The sequence below is a fragment of the Sphaeramia orbicularis genome, chromosome 15 (genome assembly GCF_902148855.1).
Source record: "Sphaeramia orbicularis chromosome 15, fSphaOr1.1, whole genome shotgun sequence".
In the NCBI taxonomy this organism is placed as follows: domain Eukaryota; kingdom Metazoa; phylum Chordata; class Actinopteri; order Kurtiformes; family Apogonidae; genus Sphaeramia; species Sphaeramia orbicularis.
This window is the reverse complement of record NC_043971.1, coordinates 42831171-42851109: the sequence shown is the minus strand read 5'-3', so window position 1 is coordinate 42851109 and position 19939 is coordinate 42831171. Positions and strand designations below refer to the sequence as shown.

The window sequence follows — 19939 nt, the reverse complement described above, 5'->3', positions numbered from 1 at the left end:
AAGTGAGACAGTTTAAAACCACTTCATGACTCTATGGCTCTGACTGACTGCAATTCAAAAGATGTCAACTCCTCTCAAGAAATACCAAGACCACTCTGGTCTCATTTATTTCATTTCAATCTCTAATAAGTGACTGGCTTAGAGACTTATCGCTAACTGGAATTAGAGGTAAATATATTTGAAACTTTCTGATCAGGAATAGAGGGTAATAATGAGGCTTATGCTGTCGGGGGCTGACAGCAAGGGTATATCCCCAAAATTCCCCCAATCCTCTGGTCCCCCGACCATTTGGAAAAAACACACCACCTGGTGTCAAAACCACCACCTGGTCTGACATCATGTAAACTCAAGGTGGTGGCATGAAGAAAGATAATTGTCAGACAATCGATTTGAACTCCATTTGAGCTACATCGACCTGATAGTGGCAGAATAATGATCACAGAACCAATGTTTCCCCACAAAACTCCACCCAGTGAATGAAAATGACACCATATGAACTCTGGCTGGTAGCCAGAAAATGGACATTTGTAAGACGATCAATATGAACTAAATTTGATCTCAATCAGTCTGTTATTGCTTGATTTATGACCAAAAAACTGATTTTCCATTAAAGCGCCCCCCATTTGGATGATTTATAATACTCAGAGAAGCTGAAATCGATAGGGTTCTTCCACTAGGGGTCCCCTTTGCAAATTATCAAGGGATAAGAAATCCAACCAAATCTGCCCTAGTTACCGCCTTCACATGAAGGATATCCGGCAGCAGATCCGGTGGTGGTGTTCAGTGTCATTATATCCCCGAAACTCCCTTTAGGCGATATAATAAGTGTGATTTACATGTGACGCTTTATTGATTTCCATATCAGTGTTTGATAAAATACATTTCCTGCTTCAGTCTACAAGGCTTTTCATGCATCCATTGTTTTAGGGGTTTTCTGATATAGTAACACATTTAAACAAGGGCAGATTAACTATTCTGGCTCACTATGAGTATTACTTTTACAACCACACTGACAGGTATTTGATAGTGACAAGCGACTATGTAATTCACAAAAAGAATCCATGTTAACCTTCTAAAAGCTCAACAGTAGCCCCAGGGAAGGTTAGAGATGACGAGCAAAAAGACATAAAACTTATATGTAAATACCTGGTCTTATGGCAGACACCGGAATAATCCTATGTCCAATAAACTTCCCTCCTTCCTCAAAAGCAGCGATTCGTAAAGAGGCCAGAGTGGGAAGAATCACCTGTCAGACGGATCAGAGTGTAATCAAAAGAAATCTAGATTCCCCTACAGATTCTCCCTCAATTTTCTATCTTATCTCACCTTTTTGAAGACAATCGGTTCTTCATCCCACACTGGGTTGATGGCGTTGTTGTTCTGAGATGTTTTGGTCTTCAGAGCTTTCCTCCTGGTATCAACTGGAAGGCCAAACATCTCCACCTCCACATACACCCCCACCCGCCTCTCAGTCAGAAACTGGCCAGAGATCACCTACAACAGCACAGACAGGCAGACAGTGAAGACACAAATACACATGTTGTGGTCAATAAACTAATGTGGGTTCGCTGAAACACTGAAAGGTCTAGATTTAAAGAAGTCCTGCAGCTTTACCTTAACAGAGAGGGTGTTAGCTACAATGCCGTCCACTGTGTTTTCTGTGAAGGGGTCAAAGTGTTTGTCTGGCCGTCTCATGAACTCAGGCTTCAGTCTGTAGCCGCTCCGACCGTTGTACTCAAACATGAAGAGATTCAGCTGCATGGAGAAATCTACAAAGCATTGGTAAGTTTAGGAACATATCAGCACCATTTTACTCAACCCTTACAAATCTACTTTCATCCATCTATACAATGTTGTCATCCCTTCTGACCACACACTGCAAAAATCTAAATCTTACCAAATATATTTTTCTCACTTATAGCCAAAATATCTCATCACACTTAAAATAAGACATAATCACCTAGAGTAACTTCTCAGTGAGATATAAGAACTTATTTTTAGATGATAGATCTTGAAAATCTTATTTCAAGAAATCTTACCAAGATGATTTTCACTTATTTCATTGGCAGATTTTTTAGTGGATCCCATAGACCAGAGGTGTCAAACTCATTTAGTTCAGGGGCCACATCCTCCCAATGTGATCAGAAGTAGTAAGTCTTCAGTGTAATTTTTGCTTTTCACAAATTCATCACATGGGCCAGACTGGACCCTTTGGTGGGCCTGTTATGGCCCGCAGGCCATATGTTTGACATCTGACGCAATAGACTCAGACAGGACAGTTCAACTGGTTTTGTACTTAATATGTAACAAATAGGGATCCCAGTAGCTCGATTCCTTGGAATCGTTTGCCTGCCTGCTTAACGATTCTGCTTATCGATTCCGCCGTCGTTGCGCATGCGTGATGACGTCACACGTACGCTGCATTGTTTTGGTCAGAACGTAGCCAACATGGCCTTGAGGCAGAAATGGTCCAAAAAGACGACACCAGGTCCACTGGAACACTTGAAAAGCTTCCATTTCTTGAAAAGGGTGGAATCACTCCAATAGTACACAGGTTACATCTTAAAGATCTCATAACCTCATTAAATAAAATGATTAAGGAGGCAAGATCCAGCTACTTCCACAAACTTATAGCCACAAACAAGAAAAACCCCAAAGTAATCTTTGACACAATCCAGTCCATTGTGTCCCCTGCTGTCCCTGCTGCCCCTGTGCTCTGTAAAGCTGACAGCAATGACTTCCTAAACTTCTTAACAGACAAGATCAGGGATATTAAACACAATATCCCACCACCCTCTGGCCGTCTGACCCTAGCTGATCCCCCTCTGCAAACCAGGTCCTCTTTCGACCCTGTGACACTGGAGGACATCTCAGCACTTTTATCCAAAACGAAACCCTCCTCCAACTCTGCAGACATCCTCCCCCATAAGCTCCTTGTCGGTGTCTTTGACACTATTGGACCATGGGTCACAAAGTTTTTTAACCTGTCGCTCTCAACTGGTTTGTTTCCCAGCTCCTTCAAACAGGCCATCATAGAACCTAAACTAAAGAAAACCACACTGGACCCCACAGACTTCAAAAGCTACAGGCCCATTTCAAAGCTCCCCCTATTGGCCAAAATCCTTGAGAAAGCAGTGTCAAAACAACTTACAGCTTTTCTGGAGACACACCAGATCTATGACACTTTTCAGTCTGGGTTTAGACAACGCCACTCAACAGAAACCGCACTATTAAAAGTGTCTAGTGACATCCTGATGGCGGCTGACTCCGGGAAATCCACGGTCTTGGTCCTGCTAGATCTCTCCTCGGCCTTTGACACAGTGGACCATACCATAATGATTGAGAGACTGAGGGACCTGGTAGGGATGTCAAGGTCCTGTGCTAGACTGGTTCTCCTCTTACCTGACTGGCAGAAGCTTCACTGTGTCAATAAACAACTTCCAATCTGACTCAGCGGATCTACTGTGTGGTGTGCCCCAAGGCTCTGTCCTGGGACCAGTGCTATTTTTACTCTATGTCCTCCCACTTGGCCACATTATCCGACAGTATAGTGATGTCTCCTATCATCTATTCGCCGATGACATCCAGATATACTGCTCCTTTAACTCCTCTGAGCCCCACAAACTGAGTTCCTTAATCAACTGCTTGTCAGAGCTGAAGCAGTGGCTAAATGATAAAAGCCTCCAGCTGAACTCCAGCAAAACTGAGACCCTCATCATTGCCCCGGATAGTGCAATCCCAGGGATCAAACATCACCTTGGAGACCTGAGTTCATCGGTAAAGACAAAACTGAGGAATCTGGGTGTCATCTTTGACCAGGACATGTCTTTAGAATTCTACTCCAAACACCTAGTCAAAAACTGTTTCTTCCACCTACGCAACATCTCCAAACTCAGATCTATGGTGTCCACAAATGAGCTCGAGATGATCGTTCACGCTTTTGTATCTTCTCGCTTAGACTACTGCAACAGCCTGTTTACATGCTTAAACAAGAAGGATCTGGCCCATCTACAGCTTGTCCAGAACTCTGCTGCCAGGCTTCTGACCCGCACAAACAGGAGAACCCACATCACTCCCAGCCTTAAATCTCTCCACTGGCTCCCTGTTCTATATCGTCTTCATTTCAAAATTCTTGTGCTAACTTTCCGGGCCCTACATGGCCAGGCCCCTGCATACATTGCTTCCCTGATCCAGCCCTACAGCTCGACTCGTAGCTTGAGGTCTTCAGGACAGCACCTGCTGATGGTTCCACGGACCTGTTTTAGCACACGCGGTGACAGGTCTTTTAAAGCTGTGGCACCACGTCTATGGAATGACCTGCCTCTACACCTACGGTCCATGGACTCTGTAGAGAGCTTTAAGAAACACCTCAAAACCCTTCTGTTCAAAAAGGCTTTTTAGTCTCCCACCTGACCCAGGACCACCACAAACTGATTACACTCTATGTATTCATCATAACGTACTCCATGTGTCATCCCCCCCCCCCCCAGTCTCTCTATATCTCTATCGCTCTCTCTTTTCTCCTCCTTTACTCTCTCTCTCTCTCTTTAACCCCAACTGGTCAAGGCAGACAGCCATCCTTCAGGAGTCTGGGTCTGCTCGAGGTTTCTGCCCATTAAAGGGAAGTTTTTCCTCGCCACTGTCACCAATCACAAGTGTTTGCTCCTGAAGGATTCTGTTGGGTCTCTGTAAACTTAATTTGATTCTGATTTGAATTGATAAAGCACTTTGTGACTCTGTCTGTGAAAAGTGCTCTATAAATAAAATTTACTTTACTTTACTTTACTTTAAAATGACTTTGTTATGGAATGCTTGTTAAAGCTAAGATTTAGCATTAACTCACCCATGACCCCTCACATTCCCACATCTACCCTCCTTTTGTCCAGATATGGTCACTTCAAGCTCCAAAAAGGAAACATGGCCACAACCAAAACTACTGGCTTTAAAACGGCAGATACCAGCCAATGGGTGATGTCCCAGTCCCTCTGTCCACTATTCATACACAGTTTGTGTTTTCATCAGGTAAGGCTAAGGCTGAGGTTGCCAGATCGTGTCAGTGCAACAAATCCCCTCTGTCCTTTCAAGGTCTGCTTCTGCATTATGTTTACTGATATTATACCTATAGTTTGGTAGTTGAGAGCCACCAGCTGACATCCAGCGTTCCAGAAGAGTTGAGGCATGAAATTAGACGAGTCCACTCTGGTTCCTTTTGGGTAAATACGACTCAACTGGGATTTATTATATCTAGTTGATATAAGGTTAAGGAGCATATAAAAAATACATTTCTCTTAGTGATATATACTTGTTTCTAGCACGTATGGATGTAAGACACAAACATGTAGACTTCAATTACATTATGTGAGTGTGTGAAAAAGACAGATCATTATAGGTTTATAAAAATGCATGAAAAGAAGAAGAAGAAAATCAAGTAAGAAGCAGTTGCTCTGGTATGTTGTAGCTGTGGTAACTGTTGCCAAGGATACTCTACAAACTCCACTGGTGACTTTGTAAGGTGCTCCAAAGCTTTGGTCTCCACGAAAGATGACATGTGGTAACAGCGGGCTGCCTCTGCACACACACAAATGTTTTAGTAATTATCCTGCATTTTCTTCATATGGTAATTAAAACATTTCTTTTTTTTTCAATCAAATTTTGCATCTGCTTGTTAAAATGCAAAAACCCAAAGCCACTTTAACTCTGATAAAGGTCAAAATAACACATCGGATAAGTTACTTTTTAATGCTTACGGTGTAATTTCAAGAAATAATAATAGGATCAATGACCCAAAGCCTGCTGCTCCATCAGTCTAGATTTCCATCAAAGCTTATCTCCAATATGTGACAAGTTGATCCTTGCACAGATAGAGCTACAGTATGACATGAAATTGAGGGATTTTGCAGCTCTGTAGCAGAACTGCGGCACAAATGAGGTTTCAGCAACAAGAAAAGCCGGAATAATAAAAACCATTCAAACACTGTGTGTCTCATTGCAGCATGGCTTTGGCTTCTGATCTGGTTTTCTTACTCTTGGAGGCTTCGAAGGAGTTGAATTTGGTGGGCTGGACATAGTTTACCAGAGTAGACATTTCCTCTGTAGCCACCGCCTCTCGCTCTGCTGAGCCCTGAAATAAACAAGGTGAATTTAAAGATTAACCTTCATAAAATAGGAGTTTCTTATCCCTGCATCATTTCTCAATAAACTTTACACCAAAGCCCACCAAATATATTATCAATGGACTGGAATACTGTCAAAAACTTAACTATATAACTGTGTAATATACTTTCTTACAATATTAAAGGTATTTTGAAAAGCTTTTATCACTGTGAAAATTCCTGGAAAAAAAAAATACCCGGGATTCCATAAAAATAACTAAATATCTAAACTTAACTAGAAAATGCTCTTAAATGTCAGTGAAATAGGAAGTTAAATCAGGACAGTAGGTTAAAATCTCCAGAGTGTAAAAAGGTTTTATAATCATCATGACTTGCCATTATTGTGTGTAAAAACTTGCAGAAATCACTGAGCAGAAAACACTTTGCCATTTTATGTGTCAGCAAACCATGAATACATGTGGAGGAGGACGGTAGATACACAATATCTTTTCCACCAGAGACTAGAATTCACACACACATACACACACTCCTGTAAGATTTTAGGGTTCAGGCAACAAAAGCACTGTGTGTGTGTGTGTGTGTGTGTGTTAGAGTTACACTGTAAAAAAAAAAAATCTTGTTTTTACGAAAAAAAAACTGGCAGCTGTGGTTTCCAGAACAATACTGTAAAAAACACATCCAACTGTAAACATATTTACAGAGTAACATGCAGATTTAACATTTTAAACATGTAGATTTAACATTGGATTTAGCTGGTAAATGGACTGCACTTATTTAGCTCATTTTCTACACCTTCATAGTGTCCAAAGCACTTTCCAAAACCACCACGTCCGACTGGGAGCAATTTAAGGTTCAGTGTCTTCCATGGACACTTGGACATATGGACAGTCGGAACCAGGATTCGAACCACCAACCCTTTGGTTATTGGAAGAGCCGCTCTACCAACTCTACCAACCCATTAATTTACAAGTTTAAAATGTTTAATTGTTTAATTGTTGTTTACTTTTTTTATAACCTTTTTATTAAAAAAAAAAAAAAAAAAGCAAATGCGCCGTTATTTCAACATTATGGTCTTGCAATTTAAACGGCACCACATTCTTTTTCAATTTATAGTTTTATTTTCTAAAAACAATAGAAATACATCATTTCTACGTACAAATCTGGTTTTGTTCACATACTCTTCCTGTAAAAACTACAGCTACATTAGATTTAATCGTTAACAGAAAAATCTTTTCAAGTAAACAACTTTGCATTGTGTTGTCACTTACAGTTTTTTTATGTTGCAATTTTATAACTTTTTGGTGTTCATTCTACAGTCATTTTTTACAGTGTATGAAAAGATGGTTATTTAGTTTAAAAAAAGGAAATAAGAATTATGATCATCCTCAAATCCAAAATGTTTGTGAGGTTATTTCTGAAAATCTCTTGTTACAGTTTGCATTCCTGTCTGTCCATACTTTGAAGGAATATAATAGAAAGTACCAAGTCTATTTTATGGTGAAATTAACGTATTATTACTTTAAAATGTATAATTAAGCTGAGAAACAGGCTGCAGTATGTTCATTTACATACAGATGTGTATGCAGGTGAATACAACGGTATAACAGACAGTAGTGTGTTTTTGTAGAACATGCAGTGTGACCTTTGAGCTTTGGGATATAAGACTTCATTATTTAATCATTTGGTCTTATGACAAATTTCAGCTAAAGTTTGCTCTAATTAACATGTAATGTCTTCAGCCACGGCAAAAAAAACCAAACATGTTTTGTGAGTTAACAGTGACCTCGACCTTCGACCTTTGGCCACAGAACTCTAGCCCCCTCATCCTTGAATCCATCTAATTGTTCACGCCAAATATGAAGAAATTCCATCAAGTTGTTCCTGCAATATCACGCTCAGACGAATGGAACAGTTAAGAACCCCTCTGGCCATGTCAGTAGTGCAGAGGTGGAAAGGAGAGACTTTTCAGATGTGAAATTGAAGTTTTTAAAACCACTGGCATGAAACTAGTGGATTAATGCAAAATTCTGACATAACTATGTATGAAGTGACAATGTGTAAAAGAGTATTAGCATCCACATCAACTTTCAAATCATAGGTTTTCCCGATTGCAACTTTACTGATTTGTGCCAAACCTTAAAAAAAAACTCTTTCACTTTTGTCCATTTTGGATACACATAAGGTTTTTCATGGTTGGTGTATTAATGCTTGAGTTGTGTTTTGTGAGGTCCTTGATTCTTTGGTAACTCGAGTCTAGGGATGTAATGATTACCGGTATAATGATAAACCACGGAAAAATTGCAGACGTTTAGTATTACCATTTAAATTCTAATTATCATGATAACTGTGTTTGATTACCGCACTTTTCCGGAGAAAACGCCTATGTAAAGATCTGCTTTTATGTCAAATATTTGAGTATAGTTTTAATTTATTACAATTTTAATTGTATATACCTAATATTTGGAACCAATATTCACATTTAAAGTCTTTGAAAAGGTTCGTTAAACATCTGTGTGTTATTTATGCAATACATTATACACATTTTTCAAACTGGATTTTATATATTTTCTTTGTGTTTTTTGTCCTTTAGTGTTTTTATAGTAGGTTAAAGTGAAAAAATAATAGGCAGTTGATATAAATGAAGTTGTGCTGAAAAAAAAACATACCAAACATTAGTATAGTAAACATTTGTTTATATAGTATATAAAGGCAAAATCAAAAGGACTGAAAAATGGCCAAAATAGGCTGAGACCACTAAGGGTTAATACTTGAATGTTTCTGCCAACAGAAAATGCATTGTGCCAATTTTTTTTTTTTTTTTTTTTAATACAACGTGGTTAAATTATTTCAGTGTGTGTAAGTACTTTTTGAACATTTTCAGCACAATTTCAACAATACCGTAATAATAATGATAACGGTGATAATTTTAGTCACAATAACCGTGATGTGAAATTTTCATATCGTTACATCCCTACTCGAGTCTAACCATGTCAGGTTGATTTAATGTGAACATTTGTGGCAAAGTTGGAGAAATTCTGTCCAGCCATTAATGTTTAGAAGAACAGGATGGATGGATGGACAGATGACCAATCTGAAACCACAACGTCTGCAGCCCTGGCTAAAAAAAGAACACTATAAATTGGAAATAACACAATTAGTTTGCATTGTTTTCCTCCTTACTCATTCGTGTGATGATCACAGATGATTTAGATTTATTCTGTTATTTGCAGACATAAAATCAGCTCAGCACAGTTACACGTACATTGTCTGTTTTTTGACAAATAGTGCACATAGTGACACAAATGGATGCATCATTGTCTGGCAGTGAATATTAACGTCCTTATTTAGTTCTGTATAAAAATACCGATTAGACACCTCAATGTTTTTATTCTTTTCATTCAATAAATTTGGTCTCTTTGTTTACACCCAATTTACCAGTCTGTTCTGTTTCTTTCTTTTTTTTTTTGTCTTTTCTTTAGTTAGAAATTTTTTAGATAGCTTTTTGTTTTTTTCACAATGTACAGGTAAAACAACAGCTGCCTGAAACAATAATGACAACAAAATAAAGCAGGGTTACAGCACACATTAAGAATAAACAATAAGGGCTGCAAATACAAGAAATACAATGACATAATTACAGCTAAATGAAAGTACAAACAACAATGGCGGCAAGTAGCGAGTGTTCATAACATCCAATATCGTAAATGTTAAGAGTAAACAATGAAGGGAAAAACAACATCAACGGCCACAGTGACGACCATAAACAGCACACGACTGCAGGGGCGACACTTAAATCAAAGAACAAACCACGATGGCGGAACAACAAAATAGTGAGGAGAAGCAGCACCAGAACGCAACAAACGGTGACAACAAAGAGACCGACTGTGCCTCACGATGCCACCACTGACCTTTTTACCATCATCATCTTCGTCATCATCGTCTTCCTCACTCTCAGCATCCATCTCTGTTGAAATTAAAGTTAAACAAGTCATCTTTGTCATCTCTGCATCTGTGCTTTTTAGGTCTTTTCTGTATCAGATGAATATGTTCGTGTATAGGACACAATTTAACCCATAAAGACCCAAACATCCACCGTCAATTAAAACCATCTACTGATCGAAACTGTTTAATACCTGTTGACCCACAAATCCTATCAATACATGAAAATAATTGGCGTAAAATAGTTTCTCATCTTTTCACGGTCATCAGATATGACCCATTTGGACGTTCAGAGGCTCTGTAGTGAACGTGGAAACACCATCATCATCTACAACATTGATTCACCAGTGAAACCCATGGAGTTTAATCAATGAAGGTGGATGGAGACACTCGGTTTATGTTCAGTTAGTGATATATTTGCTGAAAAAGTCACATTTTCTTCAGTTTTCTTTGTTTTTGATATAATATCCCTCAACTTTGATCTGAGCTTTTATGAACATCTACATGAACAGTAAAGTAAATACTGGAAAATACTTGATTTTCACTGAAAAAATGCAAAGTAAAGAACATAATGTTACAATAAATGGTGATAAATGACTTAATAAAGGTTAAATATAGATTAAAAAAACAACTGACACAAAAGTAGCACTGGGTCTTTCTGGGTTAAAAGAGCCATTTCTGAATTTATAAACTGTTACAGGGTGAGGAAGCAAAATTTACAATGAACATTTAGTTGTTTTTTCTCAGCAGGCACTACGTCAATTGTTTTCAAACCAAACATATATTGATGTCATAATCATACCTAACACTATTATCCATACCTTTTCAGAAACTTTTGCCCATTTGAGTAATCAGGAAAGCAAACGTCAAAGAGTGTGTGATTTGCTGAATGTACTCGTCACACCAAAGGAGATTTCAAAAATAGTTGGAGTGTCCATAAAGACTGTTTATAATGTAAAGAAGAGAATGACTATGAGCAAAACTATTACGAGAAAGTCTGGAAGATACTATTAAAGAAGAATGGGAGAAGTTGTCACCCGAATATTTGAGGAACACTTGCGCAAGTTTCAGGAAGCGTGTGAAGGCAGTTATTGAGAAAGAAGGAGGACATATAGAATAAAAACATTTTCTATTATGTCAATTTTCTTGTGGCAAATAAATTCTCCTGACTTTCAATAAACTAATTGGTCATACACTGTCTTTCAATCCCTGCCTCAAAATATTGTAAATTTTGCTTCCCCACCCTGTAAAGTAATGCAGTTGTGCATATGTTAACACCCTTCTCTCCTTATAACAGGCTTTGGCCAGTGTAAACACTTTTACACTGTTTGATATGAAGACAAACACTGGACTCAACCAGTACAGCAATTTTTACCACTAAGTACCCCACCTCCACTCAGCAGACCCTCCCAAGTGGAAGTGCAAAGACTGGCAGAGCTCATGACTGAGAATGTAGGGACTTCAGTCCACTTGGCATCAATAATGCACTTCTAACCTGGTTTGACAACTGCTAGTAAACACTAAATTATGAGAAGAAGAAGCAGGAGTGAAGCATCACTACCTCAGCACAGACCCACTAAGTCAAATACCCCACCTGGTCACGCAACACTTTACCCCTCCTGCTCACTGATACCCTGCCCTCCCAGGGATTCATTTTGAGTCTTAACTTTCAATCTTTTCAAAAACTTTTCAAAGATTTGTTAAAAAAAAAAAAAAAAAAGAAAAAATTGAGATAAAGGCATATGTGAAGAACACGTGTGAAATTTGAAAACAATCGGGTGAATCGTGTCCAGGAAATCAGTTGGATAAAATTTCTAAGTTGAAATATTTTTTATTCCCGGTGTAAAGTGGTTAGAACCTACCAAAAGTATCTAAAGAACAAACAACCAGATCTCAACCAATCCTGCATCTATGGCAGGGGTGTCAAACTCATTTTAGTTCAGGGGCCACGTTCAGCTACATTTGATCTGCAGTGGGCCAAACCAGTAAAATAATAACATAATAACATAAAAATAATGTCAACTCCAAACTTTTCTCTCTATTTCACAGTGAAAAAAGTCAAATTAAACAATGAAAATGTTTACATCTACAAACTGTCCTTTCAAATGATGTGAATAACTTGAACAAACTGAAAGAATAAGTGTAATTTTAACAATATTCTGCCTCAGTTTATCAGTTCCACATGTTCATTATAACTTACAGATCACAGTGGAGCTACAAATACACACAACATTTAGTATCAGGCAGAATCTTGTTAAAATTGCACTTATTTTTCTTAAGACATTTCAGGTTCTTCACATTTGTTCAGATTATTCACATTTTTTGTGAAATTATGCTTTGTTTTAGTGTAAATACATGAAAATATTTACATTTACAAAGAGAAAATTTGGAGTTGTGAGTATTTATAGATTATTACGATAGTATTTTACTGGTCTGACCCACTGGAGATTGAATTGGTCTGAATGTGGAACCTGAACTAAAATGATTGTTAATTTCTTAATATCTATTTTTACATTTCACAAATTCATCCCAAGGGCCAGACTGGACCCTTTGGTGGGCTGGATTTGGCCCCCGGGCCGTATGTTTGACACCTGTGATCTATGGGATCAGAACATTATTACATCTATCTAATATTGTGTAGGTTCCCCTTTTTCCACATAAACAGCTCTAGACTCCACCAGACCTCTGAAGGTGTGCTGTGGTATCTGGACTGAGACGTTAACAGCGGATCCATGAAGTCCTGGAAGTAGAGGTGGAGCTCCATGGATCGGATTTATTTGTCTGATCCCACAGATGCTCAATGGTTCTGAAACTGGGATGTCCCTCCTTAGTCCATTTTTGGTTGGTACTAACCACTGCAGACCAGGAACACCCACCAAGACCCGCAGTTGTGGAGATGCTCTGACCCAGTCATCACCGTTACAACATGGACCTGGACAAAGTCACTCAGATCCTTATGTTGGTCATTTTGCTGCTTCCAACACATCAGCTTCAAGGACTAAATTATTTGCCAACTAATATACCCAGCCCAGTGAAAGGTTTCATTAGTCGCTTTTCCATTGACCCTAAAATTGTGCAAATATAACTTGCAGATAAAATGTACCTAATGGAAAAACAATAATTTCGCCAAATGTATTTTCGATTAAAAGTTTTTGCGCTGACAAGAGGTATTTTTTCAGGCGTAGCACAAATGGTATATCATGCAAAACTGCAATGGAAAGACCTTTTTTTGCAACTAGAATCAGGCGAATTTAAAAAAAGTATGTTGACGTACGTTACAACAAGCGAAGAAGAAGAAACATGTCGCGATATGTGTGGACACACCAAGAAACCCAATCATTTTTAAATTTAGTACGTGATAGAGGGGTAATATATAATAATAATGAATATATCTGTAAATCAACACCAAATTTACATTCGTCGCCATGTTTATGGAATGACTTCTCGTGTCATCTCATGATAATAAATAAACAAATCATCACATTTGTGATTTAATGGAAAAACCGACATTACGCACTTCTGTTTGTTCGACATTTAGTAAATATCGGTAAAGTTTTGCGCATATGTTCAATGGAAAAGCGACTAATGTGATTAGACAGTCAATACTATCACTGTCAGGGGTCATAATATTATGGCTGATCGCTGTAACTGTCCTATTTTTACTAAAATGTAAGCAGTGAATAACACAAAATAATATCAACACAAACCAGGTTCTGTTGAACATGTAACAACTTGTAGCGTTTCTGCAGAAATGTACGAAAATTAACTCTAGAACACAGGTGTCAAACATGCGGCCCGGGGGCCAAAACCAGCCGGCCAAAGGTTCCAATCCGGCCCGTGGGATGAATTTGCAAAGTGCAGAAGATATTAACAGTCAAGGGCATCAAACTCAAAAATAATAGCATAATAACCTAGAAATAATGACTCCAAATTTTCTTCTTGGTTTAAAGTGAAAAAAATAATATGACATCATGCCTGTAAATAATGGCAACACCAATTTTTTCTCCTTGATTTACTGCAAAGAACATAAAATTCTGATATCCTTTAATAATAAAACATCAATAACCTGAACAAATATGAACAACCTGAAATATCTAAAGAAAAATAAGTGCCATTTTAACAATATTCTGCCTGTTTTATGCCTTAGTAGATCTGATCTGTAATGCACATGTATAAATCATAAGTTGAGGCATAATATTGATCACATTTTTTTTCTTATTATTTCTTCTTATTTTTCTTCAGAAATTTCTGTTTTTTTCAGATTATGCACATCTTTTTTGTTTGGATAGTTGGTAAAATGTAAATGTTTTCATAATTTAATGTTATTTTTTGCATATAAAAAATTTGGAGTTATCATTATTTATAGGCTATTATGCTATTATTTGACTGGTCCGGCCCACTGGAGATTAAATTGGGCTGAATGTGGCCCCTGAAAGAAAATGAGTTTGACACCCCTGCCCTAGAACTTGCTGCAAAACACTGAATTTTCACACACATATTAGTGATTACTTCTAAACTGTGTTAGTATTAAATCAGTGTTGCAATGCAGCAGATGTCTGCAGATGAGTAAACAACTACCCCCCTGCTTTAACTTCTCTGCAGGTGCATAATCAGCCCACTCAAGCCTTCACTGATCAGAGGAGTCATGGGCAGTATATGAGTGTCTACTTCAGCACAGATTCCAGGCTGCTTTTTAAGTATATAGCCGGACTCCCAGCAGACAAGACAGAGGCCTACTTGGCAGTCCCAGACCAGTTTTTAGGATTTGCACAGCAGTAATGTCAATAAGGCTCCCTAATTTCCCCTGCTCTGTGTTTAATTGCCGTTCTGTGCTTCGGACCTCTTCTGAGATGTCCTTCTTATTACCCAGACATCCCAGATGACGTGGAGAGGACTGCAGAGCAAAATATCAGCAAGAGCAGAGGAGGAGATTTGTCACTGTGCCAACCTCACAGCGGAAACGGGCGATAATGGATAATGTGAGGTGACACAGGTACTTCAAAAAGAGAGTCTGGATCCAAAAATAATTAAAATGACAGTGGAAACCGTTAGGTGATCATGTCCTTCAAGGTCAAATCTACATCTGGAAGTGCACGATCATTCAAACTGAAACTTTAATTTGTCTGTAGTTATAGATATAGTTAGTGATAATGAAACTTATTTACCTTGAAATATTGGTTGTGGTGGGTTTATGGACAACTTCATAATTATCGGGGCTGTCAAAATTAATCGATATTATGCTTAACTGAAAAATAACGGTTTAAAAAACTGAAGATAAACTAATATGGTTTTGTTTACGTCTTGTGTCAGCTGACCTGTGATCAGTGTCGAACACTGTTACTTGCATGTTCAGCCAAGGTGTGGGTGTGTTTACAATGTGGGTGTGTGTTTTACAACAGTAAACACTGAGAATCAGTCTGAAAGTAGAATTTTTTTTTTCCCTTTTTCTCTCCCTCAACATTCTCCTTTTCTTTCTTTCTCATTGCGACTTCTGTAATAGTTGATGGTCTGAAATGAACCAATATCTGTGTAACTTATGTGATTCCAGAGCAAGGTTATAATAGTTTTGGATTTTTCGTTATAGTTTTATTTAGTTTTGACTTTTGTTCTCTAATACAGTTAGTTTTGATTAGTTTTTAGAGCAGATTTGCTAGTTTTTATTAGTTTTTGTTATTTTCTGAATGCTTAGTTTTAGTTTAGTTTTAGTTTTTTTTTATATCTTTTATCTTCTTCGCCATCAAATTCAAATAAATCCCAGACAGGACTCTGCTGCTTTCTCCCAACTTTAGTCTCCATGTTTCCAGGTAGAGTGCGGACCAGAAGATGACTCTAAACGACAAGTGACAAGAAGTGACGGACTGTTAAATATCATATGGTTCAGCAGCTAAAATTGCTTGAGGGAAATAAATCGATTTCATATCAATCCAGCATTGACAAAGATGAAAACCAAGGGAATTTTATCCATAATTTTTATACGTTTTAGTTAGTTTTGTAAACACACAATACAGTTTCAGTTAGTTATCGTTTTTTTGTTTTAATCATAGTTTTTATCTATTTCAGTTAACGAAAATGTTTTTACAATTCTAGTTTTCATCATTTTGTTAGTTTTCGTTAACAATAATAACCTTGTTCCAGAGTCACACAACAGCTGAAAGCAAACATACATTGAAGCACTTCCATGCGAGGGTCACATGACTATAGTGTTTACAGCCTAACATTGTAGAAATAGTATTTATGCATCAGAAATCTTGAATACCATAGTTATACTTGTCTTGAAGCTTATTTTCTGCAATAAAAAAAAAAAAACACGTGGAAAATCTTACTGGTTTTTGCTAAAAAGAACCAGACCAACTTACAAAAATATACCATTACTAATCATCCACTCATTCTGATTAATTTGACCCAGACAAATGTGATCACCTTCAGCTGGTTCCACTTTATTGATAAATCAACTCTTAACACATTTTTATAAACTAAGATGAACTTAACACAAGAAGTAAGATAGAAGTTAAGTAATCCTTCGAGGTGTGATATTAGCTCTGATATGTGTGACATTTTATTCTCCCAATATTTCCTGTCCTCCTCCACTTGGATCTTTTCATTAAAAGGCACATAGAACCCTCTCAGTTTGTGTGAATATTTTGTAATCATCACACATCTACAGCGTTGCGGACATTGCAGAAATATGGCACCTTCACGGTACATTTTCAAAATCAAGCTGATATAATGATGACTCATGGTGGCTGTTTTATGTGAAAACAGTTTGACAGATGCACACACACACACACACACACACACACACACCTACACACACACACACACACACACAAACATAAAATCCTCTTTGTTAGTCGACGCCATTGAATTAGAGTCTGAATAATGTTTGGTATTAACGTGTTGTCACCGCCTGTGGAATGGCCGAATCATAATTATGTGTTTTTTTGTTTCGACAAAAGGACTGGCAGTGTTTCACAGATGAACACAATTCACGTATTTCACATTGAAAAATGTCCCTTTGTATTTGTGTATGTGTCTTACCACCAGTGTTGTTGCTAGGAGACAGTGGCTCGTTGCTCTGATTGGCAGGTTGGTCTGTCAGTCTCTTGTTGTCAGTGTTATTGGAAGGTTTGTGGGATTTTTTGTTCTTGATGAGGATTTTGCCCATCAGCTCCTGGGGACTGGGGAGGGGGACACCTGACTCCAGCTACACACACACACACACACACACACACACACACACAAACACACACACACACACACACACACACACACAAAGTACAAATGATAGCAGTGAGTGGTTAAGAACATATAATTCACCATTATCATGAAAATTCAACATCATTACTGAAATGTTCTGACATACAGAAAGATTATTCCTATCTGTGTGTGTGTGTGTGTGTGTGTGTGTGCGTGTGTGTTTGTGTGTGTGGTGAGGGTGTGTGTGTGTGTTTGGTCTCACGGGATATTTGTCCAGAGGGTCGATCAACAGCGCTTCTCCAAAGATAGATCGGCAATATTCTGCCATTTTAGCCTGCTGCTTCAATCTGATAGATGGATAAAGACAGAGATAAAAAGATAGACTGTATAAACACATAGCATCGTTGAAATCCATCCATACATTGAATTCATAGATTGAAACCCATCCACAAACACCAGTCACTACTTAAATCATGATAAATGCTCTCACGAGTCGACGTGGTTTTCAAAGGACAGTATGACAGGGAAAGGCGAGGTCTTGAAGGCGCACTCTGCGATGGCTTCAATCACTTCCTACAAAATTGAAAAAAAATTGACAAGGAAACTAAGGACAGTGATAAGAAACTCTCTCCAGGATTTCACAGAATTTTCTTGGGACTAAAATTTCTGATTTCACATCTCCCTTTCTGAAAACTCAGAATACATTTCACCATGAAATTGCAGGATTAAGCAAAAACTGCAAAAAAAAAAAAAAAAAAATAGCTGTGTTTTTTTATTTTATTTATTTTTAATTGAGGGTGAAATATTCTAGTTATAAAATAAAATAAAAACATACTGTTCAGTGCCCTGGGTATTCCAACTAAAAAAGTGTATATAAAAAAAAGCGTATAAAACCTAACAAAATATGCTTGATTTGTAAATGCAGAGATGCACCTGAGGGTTTTTGTCATTTCACAAAGCAGCAAAAATGTTTTGGAAGCCCAAACTCGTAGTCAAAGCAGCAGGCGCATGTTGTGTTAAAGTAAAAAGGATATAGATACATAAAAAAGGCAAAATGGAAGAAAATGTCTCCATCTTGGTATCGTCATTAGCAGAACAAACTGACTTCAGTGATGCAAGAAGAATAGCTACGACTGGTAAAATTTGCTCTAAGTACACAACATCCATGGGCTGGAAAAAGACAAGATTAAGTGTATTTTTAGTGAAACTGAAATTCTCATTAATATTAACAGGGCTGATTTCAGTGAATTATTTCAAGCAAATCCTCAAGTCCAGGAGTAATTATCATCCCGATTCCAGTTTTGGATCCTCTAACAAGACTACGGGTGGTTGTTTTTTTAACTTTTGCTACATTATAAAGATATTAAGCTTATTAGAAGGCTTGTGATATCTGAATAAAACACATTTGTTCATACACAGGACAAGGCTTGGCTAAATAGTCTCAGGTAGGTTAAGATGCACAACAGGTATGGCTTGAAAACTTCTCCACAATATTAAAAGTAGTTTGTTACAGTATGCACCTTAAATGAGATTTCAGACGTCATGGTGAATCCATGGGTGATAACAGGCTCCTCTTCTGCTGTCCTTCCTTTCCACACATCCAACTCCACACAGCGACATCCAGCCAGAAGAACCTGCCTGTACATCTCAACTGAGGAGCTCCCCGCCAGCTGGCCCGCTGAAACACACCCCGCAGTGTAATATTACACAACCAGGAGTAAAGATGTTGGAACTGCTGGAAGGCTGAACTGTCTCTATCTTTCTCTTTTCTCTTATCTAATCTTATCGTATTCACTCTATATTTCACTCTTGAATCTTTAATATTTTTGCTGCTGCAATTTCCCTAATCTAACCCATAATCCATTTTATGTTATTATCCATATACATCCACAGACAAGCTCAGTGATGGCTCTTCTAGTAAACTGCATATAAGATACAAAGTCAATGTTTACCTGCTGAGGTCTCAGATCTGGGATATGGAGTGTTAATGTGTTCTTTTGTTGGAAGCTCCAAGAATAAATCCGGACCCTTTTAGGTCTCATTTTTATCAATTTAATTATTGACTTGATCTGATCACAAACAAAATATAACTCAACTGAGGAGCCACACCCCAAACAGGGAAATGGATCCAGGCATTCCAAAGCACATCACTTTTATAATCCTTGTAAACTGATCTTCAAACTATGGGCTGAACCCCTTGTCCTAGGTGGGCTGGGTCACAGAAAATGGACTGGTGTCATCTGACTCTATAGTCAGGCAGATGTGATACCTCTGTGTAAAACCCCATATTGACTGTGTTTACCTCTTATCTCATTGTTTATGATCGTCTGTGGGCGTGTGTATTTAAAAGTGTGCCTAAAGTAAAGTCCTGTGATCATAAATCTGTCAGTGTAGTATGTGACCAAGATGTGACCTATCCAAAGAACTTTAACACTAATCAGTGACACAAAGGAATCCTAACTAATACTAATACTAATACTAATACTAATACTGACTAATATGTGATTAAACTTAAGAATTCAACTATCTAAATTAAAATAATATTTCAGGAGTCTCAAGTCAAATCACAAGTCAAGACCAACAATTGCTAAGTCCGAGTCCTACACTTTGTTCCAAGTCGTTGTAAACCCTCCAATTTAATGCCAACTTACAAGACTTGCCCAAATATTTAATTCTTCAGAAATATTGTA

The 19939-nt window shown here is 37.9% G+C and overlaps 1 protein-coding gene across 1 annotated transcript in view; it reads right to left on the bottom strand.

The window, feature by feature from the left end:
- Nucleotides 1-19939, bottom strand: part of plcb1 (phospholipase C beta 1) — a 72688-nt gene that overhangs the window by 19817 nt on the left and 32932 nt on the right. Inside the window, exons 11-21 of the mRNA XM_030156818.1 lie at nucleotides 18770-18927; nucleotides 17740-17822; nucleotides 17512-17596; nucleotides 17091-17256; nucleotides 10022-10077; nucleotides 6025-6121; nucleotides 5484-5568; nucleotides 5120-5244; nucleotides 1615-1769; nucleotides 1327-1494; nucleotides 1147-1246 (exon numbers count right to left, since the gene is read on the bottom strand). Coding sequence (XP_030012678.1) covers nucleotides 1147-1246; nucleotides 1327-1494; nucleotides 1615-1769; nucleotides 5120-5244; nucleotides 5484-5568; nucleotides 6025-6121; nucleotides 10022-10077; nucleotides 17091-17256; nucleotides 17512-17596; nucleotides 17740-17822; nucleotides 18770-18927 — 1278 coding nt within the window. The remainder of the gene's footprint in view (nucleotides 1-1146; nucleotides 1247-1326; nucleotides 1495-1614; nucleotides 1770-5119; nucleotides 5245-5483; nucleotides 5569-6024; nucleotides 6122-10021; nucleotides 10078-17090; nucleotides 17257-17511; nucleotides 17597-17739; nucleotides 17823-18769; nucleotides 18928-19939) is intronic.